Source organism: Thermobia domestica, chromosome 8, assembly GCF_964235325.1.
Source record: "Thermobia domestica chromosome 8, izTheDome1.hap1.1, whole genome shotgun sequence".
Lineage (NCBI taxonomy): Eukaryota > Metazoa > Arthropoda > Insecta > Zygentoma > Lepismatidae > Thermobia > Thermobia domestica.
Window position 1 is genome coordinate 10,218,286 of NC_137461.1, and position 23,747 is coordinate 10,242,032.

At 36.4% G+C, this 23,747-nt stretch overlaps 1 protein-coding gene across 1 annotated transcript in view; it reads left to right on the forward strand.

The window, feature by feature from the left end:
- Window positions 1–23,747, forward strand: part of LOC145691573 (uncharacterized) — a 97,721-nt gene that overhangs the window by 39,333 nt on the left and 34,641 nt on the right. Inside the window, exon 2 of the mRNA XM_081766982.1 lies at window positions 20,519–20,596. Coding sequence (XP_081623108.1) covers window positions 20,519–20,596 — 78 coding nt within the window. The remainder of the gene's footprint in view (window positions 1–20,518; window positions 20,597–23,747) is intronic.

The following is a 23,747-nucleotide window of genomic DNA, read 5'->3' on the forward strand; positions in this document are numbered from 1 at the left end:
TCTTTTTATTTCATTGACCTGCTTTCTGGGGGTAGAAATCCCTTTCGTGAAAACTTGTTGGTCACTTTGCTCACAGGAAGAGCTCTTCTGACCACCCTCGGGGGCTTTGCCGCTCTGATTGTTTATCACTGACCTGCCGTATAGGGGAAGATTGGAAGAAGAACTGGCCTTTTTTTTCTGTAAATTTTCCCTCACCGTCCCCTCTAATGAAGAGGCGGTGATCGTTGCGCGTTTCCCTGATATGAAACATTCGCTCCAGTAGCAGCATTTATACTTCGGTTTTCACTTATTTCACTATTATCATTCCTCTGGAATCTACGAGCGCTGTGATCGTTCCGCGGAGAGTTATGATTGTTTGGTGGATTTTGTTGTCTTCTTTTAGAATTATTGCCTTGTTGAGATTCTGATGTTGCGTTAGCGTAATGTTGTTGGCGTGGTTCCCGGCGTTCATCTCGGCGGGGTGGACGGGCTGTGCCCCTCTGTTGTTGGTCTTCTTCAATTTGCCCCAAGTTTCTAACGAGTTCTAATAACTCCGATAAAGTTTTTAGACTAGCTGCAGCTAATGTCCTCTGTATGGGAACATTGTATTGCTTGCTAATGACCTTTACTAACTCATGCTGTGGTAATGGAGGGCGAAGCAATGAATTTAAATGCGCTATGTGCATAGCATGATCATAATATGATGATTTACGTGGGTCATGTTTTGCAGTATACACTTGCAGTCTTATGTCGCTCAGCCTCTCGTCAGAAAGATATTCATTCAAAAATATTCTCTTGAAATCCTCAAGTGTCTTAATTTCCGACTCCATCATCTCGAAAAATAATAATGCTTTCCCGTGCAGAGTTGATCTGATTACTTTTATGTGCAAATTACTGAGGACTTGCATTAGTGAAAGGTAATCTTCTAAGGAACGCATATATGAGTGAATTTCTAACTCATTTTTTCTGATGTAAATACAGGTGCTTGGATAATGCGACTATCTATTAACGCTTTTTGGACGTTGCTTGTTATTTTTATGTCGCGATACTCACGAGTTCTATGTCGATGCAACCGGCTGTCATACTCAGGTATGACGTCATTATCAGGGATATTCCTAGCCACATTATTAGTGTTTAAAGTACTGGGTCCCTGTGATAATTTTCTTACTCGCGTTTCTAAATTTTCTATTGATGAAGTCATATGCTCGGGTAAGTTTTGTAATTCTTTTGTGAGGTGCTCAATATCACTTACGAGACGTCTTTCAAGCTGCTCTGTTCTATTCTCATTATGAGCACTGTCTTCGCGGAATTTATGGAATTGGCGTGTCGTAATGAAATCTTGAGTGCGCTCTTCTAGATTTATTACTTGAATTTGTACGGTTTCCAGTGTAACACTATTTGTTTGTATTTTGTCTTTTATTTTTTTCATGTCCCTATTTATAGTAAGTATCCCATTCTCTTGTTCCGACAATCTGTTTGATTGTAAATCTACTAGTCCCTCTAGTTCCTTCGACTTAACTTCTAACCTTTTGCACATATTTATTTCTGACTGGAATATTTTATCCTCTAAGTTTGATTGTAATGAATCGATCTTTTTATTTAATCTACCGATTTCGCTCATGATTGTTTGGTTAATTTTAGTGTTTTGGTCCTGCATTTTGCGTGAAAGTTTTGCTTCGATTTCAGAGCATCTCGCCTCAAAACGGGCTAATTTTGAGTCCAATAATTCTTCTATTCCTCGAAGGAGATTTTCATTGGGTTGTACGACTAATGCTGGTTGGTTTTGTGACTGTGAATGACTTATTTTCAATAAGGGTTGGCGAAGACCCTTCCGCTAGTCCTGTTTCGACCTCCGCGGTTAGCGGGTGAAGGGATAGTTGCATTTCCATTTCTATTATTTTTAAAAGTCTTACTTGTAACCGCGTTACTACAGGCATAAAGCAGCACAAATGACAATAGATACTGTTATTTCCCAAGCAACAAAATGAATCTAAATGCACAAAACATATGACATAACAACAACATAAACCGATGATGCAAATTAAACAAGAAATAAATATATTTGAAATAAATTATAACAATAAAATGGCATGCACAAAAACATAAACGAATAGACAACTCTATGCCTCATGCACTGTTAATTTTCAATTCTGTTCTGCCCCTATCTGAAATAAAGGATAAAATTAGAATCGTCTGCCCGTTTCGAAAATAGTTATATTTTCTCTTAAGGAATATACTAAAACAGAAATTAGTCTTCATATGAAAAGATTTGGCCAAAGACAGTTATTTCAAATGAATAAAATTTTAAAGGATAATTTAGAAGTATCAGGATGAATAAAATTGTGTAAAATTGGAGCCCCACGCTGGGCGCCATTTAATGTGACTGGGCAAAATAAAGGTAAAAATGAAATTCGACAAATTTCATGTCAGCCACTTTATAAAAAAAATTATATGCAAACGAAAACATTACAAAGAAGAATTTTCCCGGCTAAAATTTTATATATCAATAGGAACGAAACGTGAGCTAGTGCGTGGATAAGATTTGCAAATTTTATTATTTTCTTTAACATAAATTTTATTAGTGGAACAGTCCAACTGTTATTATTTTATTTTGGTAGTTGTCACTTAATAGTCTTCCCTTAATTCCCTTAATAGTCTTTGGCCGTTCTACAATGAAAGATTTATTATAGTTCATGTACTTTTGATCTTACCGGCCCTCTCCGCATGGTCTCTCGATGAGTCTCGAATATTCTCACCAAATAGTCAATTCAACGCACAAATCACTCACATTTAGCACAACTTACTGTTAGAAAACATTCAATATGGATTCAAGTTCATGTCCAGATCCTGCCGCTGGGGCGATTATATCACTAATTAGTTTAGTTGTCTTTCTAATTATTGTCACTGGTCGTTACGTATGTTTATACACTACATTCCTCGTCTTATTAATTGAACTAAAAAAATTGTTTTTAAAATAATGAGAATAGACGCATTCCCTTTTTGCACTGATCGTTTTGGCGTCCCCTTTCATTTTGTTCTCTTCGTTCACACTTTTCGTTTTTTAGAAACATTTACAAATTTTCAAATGCAAGCCCACCCTCGTTTCCTATTGGTTGGGAAAAATTTTTTAACATTTTTAAACTGTACAGAAGAGAGAAACAAACAGGAAACTTTGTTGGTGGCGACTTGAAACATTATCGGGTGGTTAGTGGATGGAGGACAAGAAAGTGTAAAAGGACAGAAAGTTAGGAAAACGAGAGAGGAGTTGGGGAGTTGACTATTTTTTTTTAACATCGTGGAGGGTGGCTGAACACAACTGGTAAGAAAGTGGTTTGGATATGTTAGGATGAGCGCCTGAAATAAAATGGCTAAACCTACGCTTAGTGAAATTAGAACAATAAATAGATACTGATTAAAGATTAATAATATAATTGATAATATGTGCACTGGCACATTGCCCCTTTTGAATTGGATGAAGTCATATTGGTGACGAAGAGAATTCACGAAATTATGAAATAAGATGAATTAATTAGGGCGTTCCATACTAAATATTAATCAATATTGATTATATACAAATAAAGACATATATTTAAATAAAGACAATTTTGGTGAGTGTAGATAACTTTATGGTTAGTAAAACATTTTATGATAAATTACCAAATAGAAACTAAAATACCACTATTTTACAATACAATTATTACTGTATTATTAAACACAAGATAAGCTATTTTAACTTTAACTAATGTAAATGATGCATGGCGCAAAGGAGTATATTTAGTAAAATTAAATTAATTACTCTACTTTAATATTAATATTTTAAATTTACTTTTTGTGATACTTAATACAATGCAATGTTAGTAAATACGATTATGCTACTTTATGTTTGTATACATATTGCTAATCGAATATATTGTAGAAATATAAACAAAATGGGAAGGCGCTTTGCAGCTAATTATATTGATACAGTAGCACTTAAATTAGTGTTTTTTTTTTGCTTTTTTTTTCTTAATCAGTGATGGGCTCTATATAACGTTTAAGGTTTTTAACATTTATTGCTGCATAGTGAACACCCTCTAGTGTCTTTACATGGTAACAATTGTTACACACTTTTTTGCTTATTTGAAATGGACCCTTGAAAAGAAAGAATTTCGCGATCTTTTTATTAGCAGCGGAGCTCTTTGGATGATCGCGAATAAACACCTTTTTTCCCACAGAAAATTTAATGGATTTTGCTTTCTTTTCTAATTTCCTTTTTCTTTTGTTTGCTTTTTTTAGTTTTTTTTAACGAGAACTAATTTAGCATCATGTGGCACTTTGTCTTTTGGTTGTATTTTTAGCAAATCATGTAATTTTGTTGTTATGGGCCTTCCATAATGAATCTCATACGGAGAAAGTCCATGTGGCCCAACAGACATATTTAAACACTGGGTTACGAATGACAGTGCACTTGGCCAACCAACATGGTGGTCATGAATGTAACTTTGAAGCATTTTTATTAGACTACCTATTTGTTTTTCCGAAGGATTTGACTCCGGATGATAGATGGACGTTTTTACTGTCTTTATTCCATGTTTTTTTAGCGTGTTGGCAAATCGGGGCGATGTGAAAATCGTCGCGTTATTTGTCAGTATTATCTTGAACCTTTGTACCTGTGGAACATAATAGTGTAGAATTTTATTTAAAACGCTGTTTGTTGTAGCTCTTTTTAACGGATATGTTACAAGGAATTTAGAAAATACATCTACCATGATGAGCGCGTATTCAAATGCACATTGTGTCCGGGGCAAAGGCCCTAGGAGATTTAATGCTATAATCTTTCCTCTTTCATTTGGAATTATGCTTATAGGTGGGGCGGCAAACTTCCTGTTTGGGGGTTTCGCCCGTTGACACGTCACGCACGAAGCTATAATCTTTCGTATGTCTCGATACATGCCGTTCCATGCGAATGTGCGGGGCACTTCGGTGAAAATCTTTTCACTGGAAACATTTCCCCTTAGCGTATGAAAATAAAGTGTGAGTTTCACCACTAGCGTTTTGGGTACACATACTTGCCAACTGTCATTAAGTGGATTTGTTTTTTTTAAGAGTAGGCCACCTGCAATTTTGTACTTTTGTATGATTTGTTGTTTTTTTAGTTACGTTCGAGTGCGTCTTTTCCAATGCAATAAATATTTTTTTAGTTTTGGATCTCTGCGTTGTTCATCACTAAAAGAATCCGCATCACCCAGAATGTGATCGTCTATGTCCAATGACACAGCAGCGATAATTTCAGTCGTTTTTGAGTCATCTTGACAAATAGCCTGATTTGTCTCATGGTTTAATGGGAATCTACTGAGAAAATCTGGTATTATATTTGATGACCCGGGGACATATTTTACAGTGAAAGACAAGCTCTGCAACTCAAGAAAATACCTTTCAATCCGTCTGTTGCGAAATGCACAGCGCCAAAGGTGTTTCAAGATTTTGTGGTTCGTAAGTACAATGAAATGTTGCGCCTCTAAAAATGGTCGAAATTTCCGACACGCGTACAGAACGCTAAGCAATTCAAGTTCACTTGTACTGTACGAACGTTCTGTAGGAGACAAAGTAAGTGATGCATATGCAATCACTCGGTGGTTTCCTTCTTTGTTTATTTGAAATAATTCGCTGCCAATTTCATAGCCACATGAATCGGTTGCTACGTAAAATGTTTTATCTGGCAAAAGAAAGTACAATATTACTTCATTTAAAAGGCATCTTTTAATTTCCTTGAATGCAGTCTGCTGTTCGTCATTCCATTCCCAACGAACGTTTTTTCGTAGTAATTTTGTTAAGGGAGCTTCTAGAGTAGCTAGGTTTTTGATATATGAACGATAGAAACCGACGAAACCGAGATATTTCCTCAATTGACGTTTTGTACGAGGTGGTGCTAAATTTTGCACTGGGGCAATTTTTTCAACGTCTAGCTTAGTTCCCTCTCCATTTAATACAAATCCGAGAAATTTTACTTCTCTCTGTCCGAAACTGCATTTCCTTAATTTTATATGAAAATTTGCCTCTTCCAATTTCATCAAAATGTCCTCCAGTCGCTTTAACATTGATTCCCATGTCTGTCCGCTGATTAGGACATCATTTACATACCAGGATATTCCCTCCGAGTCTGGACCAATAATTTGGTCTAGACACCTTTTGCATGCACTACTAGAATTTACCATACCATACGGGCAAGTAGTGTGCACGTACGTGGGCCCCTTGTACGAGAAGGCCATATATTTCTGACTATTTTCGGAGAGTGCTATGCTGAGGAAACATTTAGAAATATCTAGGTTGAAAAAGTATTTTGACGTTTGATGTTTAAGAATTACGTCATACATGTTTTTATTATGATCGCCATCTTTAGTTATCGCTAAGTTTACCCTACGAAGATCTGTACAAATTCGTACTTTTTTGTTCCTTTTTTTTCTCACTACGACAAGGGGAGAAATATATTTCGAAAACTCTCGTTTAATTACTCCTAAATTTTCCAATACTTGGATTTCTTCTTCTACTGCGTTTCGCAACTCATATGGTATGCAATTATTCTTGGCTTGGAAGGGTTGCAAGCCTTTGACTTGGATTTCGTACTGAAATCCCTTCACACGCCCTGGCTGATCATTAAAGACTTTTCTGTATTTAAGTAATATGTTTAATAGCTCTCCCTTTTGCTCGTTACTAAGGTGTGATTGATTGGACACAAATTCCCGAATATCAGAATCCGAATATGTCCCTATTTCTTCATTCCTTACTTCCTGTTGGGTAACTTGGTTACATTTCACTGTGGGAGTGGTTGAAAAGTTACTAAACGTATTTGCTTGGATGAAGTTTACAAATTCAACATTACAAATATCCTTTTGTCCACAAAAAGGGATTTCATGCACAATGTTATCTATTTTAAATGAAAATAATTTTCGCAAGAAATCGAAGTGTCCTTTATATGCGTAAAACAAATCAACTCCTGCAATAATTGGAAAAGACAGACCTGCTACTACAAGAAACGGATGGACAATGCTTGTTTTCTGAAAACATAGTTCTAACAATATTTGTTCTTTCACTCTCACGCCTTTATCCCTAGTTGCCGTCTTAATAACTGTATTAGTCACTGGGATGACGTCAATATTTATGCCCGCTCCCAATATTTTATTGAAATATTCTTTTGACACGAGAGACGACGTAAACCTGTATCCAACAGCATTTTGACACCTTGACCACATATTTGTACCTCTATTTCAGGTAAAATCTTTATTGGTGGTCGTAACAGTATTTCATTTTTACAAATTACGTCACCAAACATCGAAGTTAAATTTTCTCGGACCTCGAGATTATCACTTTCATTCATTTCAGTTCTAATAGGATAAAGTGTATTTTGTTTTAAAGAACAATCATTTAGGCTATTTTCTACAGACAAGTTTGCTTTTCTTTTTATTTCATTGACCTGCTTTCTGGGGGTAGAAATCCCTTTCGTGAAAACTTGTTGGTCACTTTGCTCACAGGAAGAGCTCTTCTGACCACCCTCGGGGGCTTTGCCGCTCTGATTGTTTATCACTGACCTGCCGTATAGGGGAAGATTGGAAGAAGAACTGGCCTTTTTTTTCTGTAAATTTTCCCTCACCGTCCCCTCTAATGAAGAGGCGGTGATCGTTGCGCGTTTCCCTGATATGAAACATTCGCTCCAGTAGCAGCATTTATACTTCGGTTTTCACTTATTTCACTATTATCATTCCTCTGGAATCTACGAGCGCTGTGATCGTTCCGCGGAGAGTTATGATTGTTTGGTGGATTTTGTTGTCTTCTTTTAGAATTATTGCCTTGTTGAGATTCTGATGTTGCGTTAGCGTAATGTTGTTGGCGTGGTTCCCGGCGTTCATCTCGGCGGGGTGGACGGGCTGTGCCCCTCTGTTGTTGGTCTTCTTCAATTTGCCCCAAGTTTCTAACGAGTTCTAATAACTCCGATAAAGTTTTTAGACTAGCTGCAGCTAATGTCCTCTGTATGGGAACATTGTATTGCTTGCTAATGACCTTTACTAACTCATGCTGTGGTAATGGAGGGCGAAGCAATGAATTTAAATGCGCTATGTGCATAGCATGATCATAATATGATGATTTACGTGGGTCATGTTTTGCAGTATACACTTGCAGTCTTATGTCGCTCAGCCTCTCGTCAGAAAGATATTCATTCAAAAATATTCTCTTGAAATCCTCAAGTGTCTTAATTTCCGACTCCATCATCTCGAAAAATAATAATGCTTTCCCGTGCAGAGTTGATCTGATTACTTTTATGTGCAAATTACTGAGGACTTGCATTAGTGAAAGGTAATCTTCTAAGGAACGCATATATGAGTGAATTTCTAACTCATTTTTTCTGATGTAAATACAGGTGCTTGGATAATGCGACTATCTATTAACGCTTTTTGGACGTTGCTTGTTATTTTTATGTCGCGATACTCACGAGTTCTATGTCGATGCAACCGGCTGTCATACTCAGGTATGACGTCATTATCAGGGATATTCCTAGCCACATTATTAGTGTTTAAAGTACTGGGTCCCTGTGATAATTTTCTTACTCGCGTTTCTAAATTTTCTATTGATGAAGTCATATGCTCGGGTAAGTTTTGTAATTCTTTTGTGAGGTGCTCAATATCACTTACGAGACGTCTTTCAAGCTGCTCTGTTCTATTCTCATTATGAGCACTGTCTTCGCGGAATTTATGGAATTGGCGTGTCGTAATGAAATCTTGAGTGCGCTCTTCTAGATTTATTACTTGAATTTGTACGGTTTCCAGTGTAACACTATTTGTTTGTATTTTGTCTTTTATTTTTTTCATGTCCCTATTTATAGTAAGTATCCCATTCTCTTGTTCCGACAATCTGTTTGATTGTAAATCTACTAGTCCCTCTAGTTCCTTCGACTTAACTTCTAACCTTTTGCACATATTTATTTCTGACTGGAATATTTTATCCTCTAAGTTTGATTGTAATGAATCGATCTTTTTATTTAATCTACCGATTTCGCTCATGATTGTTTGGTTAATTTTAGTGTTTTGGTCCTGCATTTTGCGTGAAAGTTTTGCTTCGATTTCAGAGCATCTCGCCTCAAAACGGGCTAATTTTGAGTCCAATAATTCTTCTATTCCTCGAAGGAGATTTTCATTGGGTTGTACGACTAATGCTGGTTGGTTTTGTGACTGTGAATGACTTATTTTCAATAAGGGTTGGCGAAGACCCTTCCGCTAGTCCTGTTTCGACCTCCGCGGTTAGCGGGTGAAGGGATAGTTGCATTTCCATTTCTATTATTTTTAAAAGTCTTACTTGTAACCGCGTTACTACAGGCATAAAGCAGCACAAATGACAATAGATACTGTTATTTCCCAAGCAACAAAATGAATCTAAATGCACAAAACATATGACATAACAACAACATAAACCGATGATGCAAATTAAACAAGAAATAAATATATTTGAAATAAATTATAACAATAAAATGGCATGCACAAAAACATAAACGAATAGACAACTCTATGCCTCATGCACTGTTAATTTTCAATTCTGTTCTGCCCCTATCTGAAATAAAGGATAAAATTAGAATCGTCTGCCCGTTTCGAAAATAGTTATATTTTCTCTTAAGGAATATACTAAAACAGAAATTAGTCTTCATATGAAAAGATTTGGCCAAAGACAGTTATTTCAAATGAATAAAATTTTAAAGGATAATTTAGAAGTATCAGGATGAATAAAATTGTGTAAAATTGGAGCCCCACGCTGGGCGCCATTTAATGTGACTGGGCAAAATAAAGGTAAAAATGAAATTCGACAAATTTCATGTCAGCCACTTTATAAAAAAAATTATATGCAAACGAAAACATTACAAAGAAGAATTTTCCCGGCTAAAATTTTATATATCAATAGGAACGAAACGTGAGCTAGTGCGTGGATAAGATTTGCAAATTTTATTATTTTCTTTAACATAAATTTTATTAGTGGAACAGTCCAACTGTTATTATTTTATTTTGGTAGTTGTCACTTAATAGTCTTCCCTTAATTCCCTTAATAGTCTTTGGCCGTTCTACAATGAAAGATTTATTATAGTTCATGTACTTTTGATCTTACCGGCCCTCTCCGCATGGTCTCTCGATGAGTCTCGAATATTCTCACCAAATAGTCAATTCAACGCACAAATCACTCACATTTAGCACAACTTACTGTTAGAAAACATTCAATATGGATTCAAGTTCATGTCCAGATCCTGCCGCTGGGGCGATTATATCACTAATTAGTTTAGTTGTCTTTCTAATTATTGTCACTGGTCGTTACGTATGTTTATACACTACATTCCTCGTCTTATTAATTGAACTAAAAAAATTGTTTTTAAAATAATGAGAATAGACGCATTCCCTTTTTGCACTGATCGTTTTGGCGTCCCCTTTCATTTTGTTCTCTTCGTTCACACTTTTCGTTTTTTAGAAACATTTACAAATTTTCAAATGCAAGCCCACCCTCGTTTCCTATTGGTTGGGAAAAATTTTTTAACATTTTTAAACTGTACAGAAGAGAGAAACAAACAGGAAACTTTGTTGGTGGCGACTTGAAACATTATCGGGTGGTTAGTGGATGGAGGACAAGAAAGTGTAAAAGGACAGAAAGTTAGGAAAACGAGAGAGGAGTTGGGGAGTTGACTATTTTTTTTTAACATCGTGGAGGGTGGCTGAACACAACTGGTAAGAAAGTGGTTTGGATATGTTAGGATGAGCGCCTGAAATAAAATGGCTAAACCTACGCTTAGTGAAATTAGAACAATAAATAGATACTGATTAAAGATTAATAATATAATTGATAATATGTGCACTGGCACATTGCCCCTTTTGAATTGGATGAAGTCATATTGGTGACGAAGAGAATTCACGAAATTATGAAATAAGATGAATTAATTAGGGCGTTCCATACTAAATATTAATCAATATTGATTATATACAAATAAAGACATATATTTAAATAAAGACAATTTTGGTGAGTGTAGATAACTTTATGGTTAGTAAAACATTTTATGATAAATTACCAAATAGAAACTAAAATACCACTATTTTACAATACAATTATTACTGTATTATTAAACACAAGATAAGCTATTTTAACTTTAACTAATGTAAATGATGCATGGCGCAAAGGAGTATATTTAGTAAAATTAAATTAATTACTCTACTTTAATATTAATATTTTAAATTTACTTTTTGTGATACTTAATACAATGCAATGTTAGTAAATACGATTATACTACTTTATGTTTGTATACATATTGCTAATCGAATATATTGTAGAAATATAAACAAAATGGGAAGGCGCTTTGCAGCTAATTATATTGATACAGTAGCACTTAAATTAGTGTTTTTTTTTTTGCTTTTTTTTTCTTAATCAGTGATGGGCTCTATATAACGTTTAAGGTTTTTAACATTTATTGCTGCATAGTGAACACCCTCTAGTGTCTTTACATGGTAACAATTGTTACACACTTTTTTGCTTATTTGAAATGGACCCTTGAAAAGAAAGAAGAATTTCGCGATCTTTTTATTAGCAGCGGAGCTCTTTGGATGATCGCGAATAAACACCTTTTTTCCCACAGAAAATTTAATGGATTTTGCTTTCTTTTCTAATTTCCTTTTTCTTTTGTTTGCTTTTTTTAGTTTTTTTTAACGAGAACTAATTTAGCATCATGTGGCACTTTGTCTTTTGGTTGTATTTTTAGCAAATCATGTAATTTTGTTGTTATGGGCCTTCCATAATGAATCTCATACGGAGAAAGTCCATGTGGCCCAACAGACATATTTAAACACTGGGTTACGAATGACAGTGCACTTGGCCAACCAACATGGTGGTCATGAATGTAACTTTGAAGCATTTTTATTAGACTACCTATTTGTTTTTCCGAAGGATTTGACTCCGGATGATAGATGGACGTTTTTACTGTCTTTATTCCATGTTTTTTTAGCGTGTTGGCAAATCGGGGCGATGTGAAAATCGTCGCGTTATTTGTCAGTATTATCTTGAACCTTTGTACCTGTGGAACATAATAGTGTAGAATTTTATTTAAAACGCTGTTTGTTGTAGCTCTTTTTAACGGATATGTTACAAGGAATTTAGAAAATACATCTACCATGATGAGCGCGTATTCAAATGCACATTGTGTCCGGGGCAAAGGCCCTAGGAGATTTAATGCTATAATCTTTCCTCTTTCATTTGGAATTATGCTTATAGGTGGGGCGGCAAACTTCCTGTTTGGGAGTTTCGCCCGTTGACACGTCACGCACGAAGCTATAATCTTTCGTATGTCTCGATACATGCCGTTCCATGCGAATGTGCGGGGCACTTCGGTGAAAATCTTTTCACTGGAAACATTTCCCCTTAGCGTATGAAAATAAAGTGTGAGTTTCACCACTAGCGTTTTGGGTACACATACTTGCCAACTGTCATTAAGTGGATTTGTTTTTTTTAAGAGTAGGCCACCTGCAATTTTGTACTTTTGTATGATTTGTTGTTTTTTTAGTTACGTTCGAGTGCGTCTTTTCCAATGCAATAAATATTTTTTTAGTTTTGGATCTCTGCGTTGTTCATCACTAAAAGAATCCGCATCACCCAGAATGTGATCGTCTATGTCCAATGACACAGCAGCGATAATTTCAGTCGTTTTTGAGTCATCTTGACAAATAGCCTGATTTGTCTCATGGTTTAATGGGAATCTACTGAGAAAATCTGGTATTATATTTGATGACCCGGGGACATATTTTACAGTGAAAGACAAGCTCTGCAACTCAAGAAAATACCTTTCAATCCGTCTGTTGCGAAATGCACAGCGCCAAAGGTGTTTCAAGATTTTGTGGTTCGTAAGTACAATGAAATGTTGCGCCTCTAAAAATGGTCGAAATTTCCGACACGCGTACAGAACGCTAAGCAATTCAAGTTCACTTGTACTGTACGAACGTTCTGTAGGAGACAAAGTAAGTGATGCATATGCAATCACTCGGTGGTTTCCTTCTTTGTTTATTTGAAATAATTCGCTGCCAATTTCATAGCCACATGAATCGGTTGCTACGTAAAATGTTTTATCTGGCAAAAGAAAGTACAATATTACTTCATTTAAAAGGCATCTTTTAATTTCCTTGAATGCAGTCTGCTGTTCGTCATTCCATTCCCAACGAACGTTTTTTCGTAGTAATTTTGTTAAGGGAGCTTCTAGAGTAGCTAGGTTTTTGATATATGAACGATAGAAACCGACGAAACCGAGATATTTCCTCAATTGACGTTTTGTACGAGGTGGTGCTAAATTTTGCACTGGGGCAATTTTTTCAACGTCTAGCTTAGTTCCCTCTCCATTTAATACAAATCCGAGAAATTTTACTTCTCTCTGTCCGAAACTGCATTTCCTTAATTTTATATGAAAATTTGCCTCTTCCAATTTCATCAAAATGTCCTCCAGTCGCTTTAACATTGATTCCCATGTCTGTCCGCTGATTAGGACATCATTTACATACCAGGATATTCCCTCCGAGTCTGGACCAATAATTTGGTCTAGACACCTTTTGCATGCACTACTAGAATTTACCATACCATACGGGCAAGTAGTGTGCACGTACGTGGGCCCCTTGTACGAGAAGGCCATATATTTCTGACTATTTTCGGAGAGTGCTATGCTGAGGAAACATTTAGAAATATCTAGGTTGAAAAAGTATTTTGACGTTTGATGTTTAAGAATTACGTCATACATGTTTTTATTATGATCGCCATCTTTAGTTATCGCTAAGTTTACCCTACGAAGATCTGTACAAATTCGTACTTTTTTGTTCCTTTTTTTTCTCACTACGACAAGGGGAGAAATATATTTCGAAAACTCTCGTTTAATTACTCCTAAATTTTCCAATACTTGGATTTCTTCTTCTACTGCGTTTCGCAACTCATATGGTATGCAATTATTCTTGGCTTGGAAGGGTTGCAAGCCTTTGACTTGGATTTCGTACTGAAATCCCTTCACACGCCCTGGCTGATCATTAAAGACTTTTCTGTATTTAAGTAATATGTTTAATAGCTCTCCCTTTTGCTCGTTACTAAGGTGTGATTGATTGGACACAAATTCCCGAATATCAGAATCCGAATATGTCCCTATTTCTTCATTCCTTACTTCCTGTTGGGTAACTTGGTTACATTTCACTGTGTGAGTGGTTGAAATGTTACTAAATAACGTATTTGCTTGGATGAAGTTTACAAATTCAACATTACAAATATCCTTTTGTCCACAAAAAGGGATTTCATGCACAATGTTATCTATTTTAAATGAAAATAATTTTCGCAAGAAATCGAAGTGTCCTTTATATGCGTAAAACAAATCAACTCCTGCAATAATTGGAAAAGACAGACCTGCTACTACAAGAAACGGATGGACAATGCTTGTTTTCTGAAAACATAGTTCTAACAATATTTGTTCTTTCACTCTCACGCCTTTATCCCTAGTTGCCGTCTTAATAACTGTATTAGTCACTGGGATGACGTCAATATTTATGCCCGCTCCCAATATTTTATTGAAATATTCTTTTGACACGAGAGACGACGTAAACCTGTATCCAACAGCATTTTGACACCTTGACCACATATTTGTACCTCTATTTCAGGTAAAATCTTTATTGGTGGTCGTAACAGTATTTCATTTTTACAAATTACGTCACCAAACATCGAAGTTAAATTTTCTCGGACCTCGAGATTATCACTTTCATTCATTTCAGTTCTAATAGGATAAAGTGTATTTTGTTTTAAAGAACAATCATTTAGGCTATTTTCTACAGACAAGTTTGCTTTTCTTTTTATTTCATTGACCTGCTTTCTGGGGGTAGAAATCCCTTTCGTGAAAACTTGTTGGTCACTTTGCTCACAGGAAGAGCTCTTCTGACCACCCTCGGGGGCTTTGCCGCTCTGATTGTTTATCACTGACCTGCCGTATAGGGGAAGATTGGAAGAAGAACTGGCCTTTTTTTTCTGTAAATTTTCCCTCACCGTCCCCTCTAATGAAGAGGCGGTGATCGTTGCGCGTTTCCCTGATATGAAACATTCGCTCCAGTAGCAGCATTTATACTTCGGTTTTCACTTATTTCACTATTATCATTCCTCTGGAATCTACGAGCGCTGTGATCGTTCCGCGGAGAGTTATGATTGTTTGGTGGATTTTGTTGTCTTCTTTTAGAATTATTGCCTTGTTGAGATTCTGATGTTGCGTTAGCGTAATGTTGTTGGCGTGGTTCCCGGCGTTCATCTCGGCGGGGTGGACGGGCTGTGCCCCTCTGTTGTTGGTCTTCTTCAATTTGCCCCAAGTTTCTAACGAGTTCTAATAACTCCGATAAAGTTTTTAGACTAGCTGCAGCTAATGTCCTCTGTATGGGAACATTGTATTGCTTGCTAATGACCTTTACTAACTCATGCTGTGGTAATGGAGGGCGAAGCAATGAATTTAAATGCGCTATGTGCATAGCATGATCATAATATGATGATTTACGTGGGTCATGTTTTGCAGTATACACTTGCAGTCTTATGTCGCTCAGCCTCTCGTCAGAAAGATATTCATTCAAAAATATTCTCTTGAAATCCTCAAGTGTCTTAATTTCCGACTCCATCATCTCGAAAAATAATAATGCTTTCCCGTGCAGAGTTGATCTGATTACTTTTATGTGCAAATTACTGAGGACTTGCATTAGTGAAAGGTAATCTTCTAAGGAACGCATATATGAGTGAATTTCTAACTCATTTTTTCTGATGTAAATACAGGTGCTTGGATAATGCGACTATCTATTAACGCTTTTTGGACGTTGCTTGTTATTTTTATGTCGCGATACTCACGAGTTCTATGTCGATGCAACCGGCTGTCATACTCAGGTATGACGTCATTATCAGGGATATTCCTAGCCACATTATTAGTGTTTAAAGTACTGGGTCCCTGTGATAATTTTCTTACTCGCGTTTCTAAATTTTCTATTGATGAAGTCATATGCTCGGGTAAGTTTTGTAATTCTTTTGTGAGGTGCTCAATATCACTTACGAGACGTCTTTCAAGCTGCTCTGTTCTATTCTCATTATGAGCACTGTCTTCGCGGAATTTATGGAATTGGCGTGTCGTAATGAAATCTTGAGTGCGCTCTTCTAGATTTATTACTTGAATTTGTACGGTTTCCAGTGTAACACTATTTGTTTGTATTTTGTCTTTTATTTTTTTCATGTCCCTATTTATAGTAAGTATCCCATTCTCTTGTTCCGACAATCTGTTTGATTGTAAATCTACTAGTCCCTCTAGTTCCTTCGACTTAACTTCTAACCTTTTGCACATATTTATTTCTGACTGGAATATTTTATCCTCTAAGTTTGATTGTAATGAATCGATCTTTTTATTTAATCTACCGATTTCGCTCATGATTGTTTGGTTAATTTTAGTGTTTTGGTCCTGCATTTTGCGTGAAAGTTTTGCTTCGATTTCAGAGCATCTCGCCTCAAAACGGGCTAATTTTGAGTCCAATAATTCTTCTATTCCTCGAAGGAGATTTTCATTGGGTTGTACGACTAATGCTGGTTGGTTTTGTGACTGTGAATGACTTATTTTCAATAAGGGTTGGCGAAGACCCTTCCGCTAGTCCTGTTTCGACCTCCGCGGTTAGCGGGTGAAGGGATAGTTGCATTTCCATTTCTATTATTTTTAAAAGTCTTACTTGTAACCGCGTTACTACAGGCATAAAGCAGCACAAATGACAATAGATACTGTTATTTCCCAAGCAACAAAATGAATCTAAATGCACAAAACATATGACATAACAACAACATAAACCGATGATGCAAATTAAACAAGAAATAAATATATTTGAAATAAATTATAACAATAAAATGGCATGCACAAAAACATAAACGAATAGACAACTCTATGCCTCATGCACTGTTAATTTTCAATTCTGTTCTGCCCCTATCTGAAATAAAGGATAAAATTAGAATCATCTGCCCGTTTCGAAAATAGTTATATTTTCTCTTAAGGAATATACTAAAACAGAAATTAGTCTTCATATGAAAAGATTTGGCCAAAGACAGTTATTTCAAATGAATAAAATTTTAAAGGATAATTTAGAAGTATCAGGATGAATAAAATTGTGTAAAATTGGAGCCCCACGCTGGGCGCCATTTAATGTGACTGGGCAAAATAAAGGTAAAAATGAAATTCGACAAATTTCATGTCAGCCACTTTATAAAAAAAATTATATGCAAACGAAAACATTACAAAGAAGAATTTTCCCGGCTAAAATTTTATATATCAATAGGAACGAAACGTGAGCTAGTGCGTGGATAAGATTTGCAAATTTTATTATTTTCTTTAACATAAATTTTATTAGTGGAACAGTCCAACTGTTATTATTTTATTTTGGTAGTTGTCACTTAATAGTCTTCCCTTAATTCCCTTAATAGTCTTTGGCCGTTCTACAATGAAAGATTTATTATAGTTCATGTACTTTTGATCTTACCGGCCCTCTCCGCATGGTCTCTCGATGAGTCTCGAATATTCTCACCAAATAGTCAATTCAACGCACAAATCACTCACATTTAGCACAACTTACTGTTAGAAAACATTCAATATGGATTCAAGTTCATGTCCAGATCCTGCCGCTGGGGCGATTATATCACTAATTAGTTTAGTTGTCTTTCTAATTATTGTCACTGGTCGTTACGTATGTTTATACACTACATTCCTCGTCTTATTAATTGAACTAAAAAAATTGTTTTTAAAATAATGAGAATAGATGCATTCCCTTTTTGCACTGATCGTTTTGGCGTCACCTTTCATTTTGTTCTCTTCGTTCACACTTTTCGTTTTTTAGAATCATTTACAAATTTTCAAATGCAAGCCCACCCTCGTTTCCTATTGGTTGGGAAAAATTTTTAACATTTTTAAACTGTACAGAAGAGAGAAACAAACAGGAAACTTTGTTGGTGGCGACTTGAAACATTATCGGGTGGTTAGTGGATGGAGGACAAGAAAGTATAAAAGGACAGAAAGTTAGGAAAACGAGAGAGGAGTTGGGGAGTTGACTATTTTTTTTTTAACATCGTGGAGGGTGGCTGAACACAACTGGTAAGAAAGTGGTTTGGATATGTTAGGATGAGCGCCTGAAATAAAATGGCTAAACCTACGCTTAGTGAAATTAGAACAATAAATAGATACTGATTAAAGATTAATAATATAATTGATAATATGTGCAATGGCACAATTTCTAAGTTCTAATTAACGTTACCTGAGAAAATCAGCAACAATAAAAGCTTCCCAATTCAAAGCAGTTTAATGGGCAATTCAAAAATATTTCCCGTATTCTTTATATAGCACACCTTCTACACCCTTAAATGTTTAGGTACTTCGTGTAGGGCTACAATGATTAAGTTTGGCATGATAGTAGCCTTTCGGGACTAACCCCCAGGAAAATTACAAAAAGTGAATTTGTTTAATTTTTAGGGATCTAAAAGGCGGATGAAGAAATTCCCCATGGTATTTAAGTGGGCGTTAATTTAGACTTCTAATCTTGTGTTTTAGGTACTTGGAATTAAAATATAAACTTGAAGTTTGGTACACTTCTACGTTTTCGTTAGCATTACCTAAGTAAACCACCAATAATAAAAATTTCCAACTTAAGCGCGGTTCTATGGGTAATTGAAAAATCTTTCCCATGTAGATAATATGGGACATCTTCTACACCCCAATATGTCCAGGCACATCCGGCAGGATTAAAATGATGAAATTTGACATGATTATAGTTTTTCGGAACTAACTCACAGGAAAATTGCCAAAACTGAATATTTTTAGTTTTCATGGATTCTAAATGGGAAATGAAAAAATCTCCATGTTATTTAATGGGCATTTTCTTGGGATACAAAATCTTATCTTTTAGGTAGTTGAAATTGAAAAGAAAACTTGATATTCGTTAGGATTGTGGGTTTAAGAGGTACGAGGTCATAGGCCGAGTTGCCTGAGGGTCTGGGGAACGAGACTCCCAACCGGCCAAATTCAGGAAATATTGAGAAGAAATGCACGAAATTCACTCTTAAAGCGAAGGCTGATACATATGAGATGCGAGGTCGTATGCCGAGCAAACACAGAGATCCTGGGGTAAGACCCCCAGCTGGCCAAAGGCTAAACGATAAATAACAATTGATTATCAATCAGTGTACTCAAATGAAGATAGATTATCTTTCCCACTACAACTAAAAACATTAAATTTGTACTTTTATGTACGAGGATTGTGGCTTTTAGATTAAAGGAAATTAATTTATTAATGACAGTCAATGATTATAAAAGAATTGGTGGAATGAGAGTGTAGAAGGAAATGGGAGAACCTCGAGAAAACCCACAAACACAATGTTTTCAATCAGAAATTTAGCTTCTTGTGATTAAATAAGAGATCCGTCGCATCAAAGGTCAGGAACCTACCACTGAGGCATCTCTTTGCTCACTACCAACTGATCCTGTAATTAAGTATGTTGAACAGGATCCGGCAAAAAGACCTGTTCCGGATGGAAGATATGTTCAAATTAGGGTATCAAACTTCAGAGTAACAGGTTCTGCACTGAGAAAAGAAATCGCTTGGCCGACCTGTTTTCGTGCTGAACGCTTTGAAGATTGCTGGATGGACGTTCTCCAGTCGTTCTTTAAAAAAAAAAAAATATTTCTCGGGGGCACTCTTACTATTATGGGGTCACTGCTGGTACTATTCTATTTATTATTATATTATAGACGTATTATTTTGGTCTCCTCCGGGGTGCACTCTCAGAACTTTGGGGGGCAGTGTCTCCCAAAAAAACATGTCTGGAAGAAATACTGCTCACATGAGCCACATTTTCCGGCATTGTTAGGATCCGAGGTTGGCCAGGCATTTTTTCTTTATTTTTTTTTCTTTATTATTATTATTATTATTATTATTATTATTATTATTATTATTATTATTATTATTATTATTATTATTATTGTCAGTGCAGAACCTATTGATCCGAAATTTGATACTCAAACTTGAATAGTTTTCTATCCGGAACAGAGTTACGTCGGAATCAGATGTTCGAACCGAATGTGTAATACCCTCTGAGTAGTAATTACAGAACCACCATTATTGGGCTCACCGCGCCACGGCATTGCACTTACTGAAAATGGCGCGTATTCCACTATCGATCGATACTTCCTCCGCCGCTATATCCCCACCACAACTCACACAGCGTTCTCTCCAATTACTGGAGATCTTTTTGTTGCCGGACATTGTATTTGAATTCTATCTTTAATTATTTTCTTTACTTTTCTTTCAATTGCGGTTATTTATTATTGTACTTGGGTTGTTACTCCTTTAGTAATATTACAACTTATATTTTACATTATCTTGCTTCTGTCGCAGTATACTTTTGTAAATCTATCATACTGTGACCAAAGATCTGTAATATGCAATAAAAAAATGAAAAAGATAATAATATGTAATCATTTCGTTTCAAGAATCGGAAGAAGACGAAGCAGAGAGCGCAGAAGACGATGATAAACCGGAAGTGGAAAAAGACACAGCGGCCTCACAAGGTAAAGACATTAAGAACTTCTTTCATTCGAATATTCTTAGGCGATAGAATAAAAAAATAAACTTTTATCTTGATTACAACAATAACTTAAAGAAAAAAGTTTCTAGTTCCGTTTATTGTTTAGACCAGTGACTACCAAAGCGTCGATCGCGAGCTACTATAGAGATGCCACATTGTCTTGACACTTAGTCTTCCTTTCCAAGCGCTGCTATCGGCTGAAGGAATTCCACTCTCTTTCGTCATCCGTAGAGCAATGTTGCCGCACTTCGGAACGCGAATCTTGCGGTCAGTACAGAACGTTCGAATTCTATACGATAGTTTCTTGTTCTTAAATCTGGCAATAGCGTAGACGACTGCAAGGTTCTCTCGCTCAGCAACAGCTCAACCCTTATTGGCTCAACGCGTAGGTGTGTCGAGGGTGTGAGCTTTAGTTCGCATTTTTGCCACGGCTCAAGACATATTGGCAGCATAATAGTAGCTCGTGGGGACATTTTCGGTAGATCGCGTTAACGCTCCGGTTGGCTACCTTTGATTGCTCCACTGACGTGAGCTGACGCTAACAAGAGGGGCGCTAACGACAACAATTGCTTGTTTCTGCCGCACAACTGCCATTGTCAGCCTAATCTCACAGTTGATTGTATACGTGTGGTAGAGGTCTGCATGGGCCGGATTTTTTTTTTTTTTTTGCCTGTTCCGGGCCGGCCCGTGAGTTTATAATGTGATACCCGACCCGAGTCCGAAATATATTTTAGCAAGTTTAGGTCCGAGCTCGTGTGATAATCAAATGGGCCCGAAATAAGCCCGAATTACAGAAACTTAATAACTAACGCAAAATTGTATTTTTATTCACAGCAATTAGAGGTTTAATTTTGCAATTGTGCTTTAAAAGTTCTTCAGAAAGAATGGTGCAGTAAATATCGTTGTACAGTATGTTTACAAAGTTAGGCCCGAGAAATATGGTTGTATATTTAAAATTTACGGCCCGAGCCCAGCCCGGACCCGACGTAATATATGCATTGTAGGCCCGAGCCCATGTAGACCTCTAATGTGTGGGGCTGTGCACGTTATGTTTCTCGTGTGTGTGTGTACGTTAGACATTTGCTAACTTGGATCCTTTCATTACATATTTACGAAAAACGTAAGTGTATAGGCAATAAACAAATGTAAGCAAGGGCGTCCATGTTGTGGTTTCCAGGGGGGGCAAGTATAAGCAACGTTTCAAATATAGTTTCAAATTTTGCTGTAACTAATGTAAAAAAGTCTATTTGGTTTTCGATATTCCCAAGTACAATTTCCTCTTAGGAGGGGAACGAGCGCCCCATCTTGCCCCCCCTGATGAGCGCCCTTGAATGTAAGAGTTTTAAAGTTGGTAGCTCTTTTGGTTGGTAGCTCACAGTAGGATTTAAAAACGGCATGGTAGCTCAGAAGCTTCATAAGTTTGGCTACCACTGGTTTAGACAAAGTAAATCTCCATAGCTTCATTTATGCTTAAGCGAACATTCTACTTTGTAATAAGCAAACTAATACAATTTGTAAGCATATAAACTCTTTATTCTGATGAAAAACTTTTGAAAAATATCTCTTGTGGAAATTTTAGTTCTTGTTTAACTGTTTACCTGCCGGAAAAACAACTTATTTTCCGAAAATTTAAAGAACACATGTACTGTACTACGTAAAAATGGTTAAAATTTAATGAGTTAGTATTACTCAGCAAATTATTTTTAATTTAATTGGAATAAATATGTTCAAAAATCGAATTAAATCACAAAAAAATGTTCTTTTTTTAAAGAAAAAAATGCAAATATTTAAGGAGAAAATCTTTAATCGGTATCTTAAAAGGAAATCTTTTGGGCATGTTTCCCCAAAATTTATCGATTGGCGCCAAAATTGTTTCGGTTAGGTTTATGGCTCTTGGGTCTAGTCTAGAAAGATCGAGATGAATACAGCCAAACTTGCAGGATTCATAACCCTTTGGCCTACGATTAGAAACAAAAAAAAAAATGTATCTATTTAGATGTGTATTTCTTGCTACCTTTCCCGTTTTGCTCAATGGCAACCCCAGTGCCGTAATTTCCGGCTTTTGTCAGGGCAAGCATCTCTCATATAGGATAAGTTTGTCACTTTTAATTAGTATATTATTATACTGGACGTCCTAATTTTAACTGTCTGTAATACCAAATGTATTTAATGCATTAAAAGATTTATTCACAACAATGAATATACACAGTATATGCAAGAAATCTATGTGTTCCATATGACTGCCGTGGATGATGTTAATCGCAACAATACTCAGTTTCTCTCTAAGTAGTTCACACGTTTTCAGTATTTGGTTGTCATTTTCAATTTTCTACACTTGGAACGATAAAAAATACAGCCAAACTTGCAGGATTCATAATTATTTGGCCTACGAATAGGAATAATCGAATTCTAACTATATTCTTACTATTCATTACCTTACTCGCAAAATGCTTACAGCTAAGCTATAGTCTTCAAAACAGTTATCGGCTGTTTAAATTTATTATAAGTATTTGAAATTAAGACGTTTTAATTCGGAGACCCTGTATTCATTATATATATATATATACGAGAGGGGACTCCGAAAGTAAGTAAGTTTCCCCTCTCGTTTTCTCCAGGAAAGTGAACTGCAATGGGGGAAACAAACAGCGGTTGCACGCGCAACACACCCAAACACAAGTGGATATCGTTCGCTCGCGATCCTGCATATGGCGCCGCCGCAGCGTCTGCGCAAAACGGAGACGAGTCTCTCAGTCTCAGTCTGGTAGCTATGGAGAGAAAGCGCGTTTTAACGTCGTGGTCAAAGAAAGAAGTGCGAGCGGTTGTCCGATATGAATGACCTTTTCACATCTGGTGTTCTGTTATTGGGTGATGATGCGAGACCACACTCAGCAACGGCAACGCGAAACCATATTGTAACTCTTGGGTGGGAGCGCCTTGCTCATCCGCCATACAGTCCTGATCTCGTACCCAGTGACTTCCATGTTTCCGGTTTTGAAGAATACTTGGCGGCAGGAGCTTTGGAAGCAGTGTTGAAGTCACAGAAGCTGTTCGAAGCTTGTTCCGTATTTTCCCCTGCAAAGGTTTTTGAAGCTTATAGACCGGTATGACAATTCTCTCAGTGTACTTGGTACTTA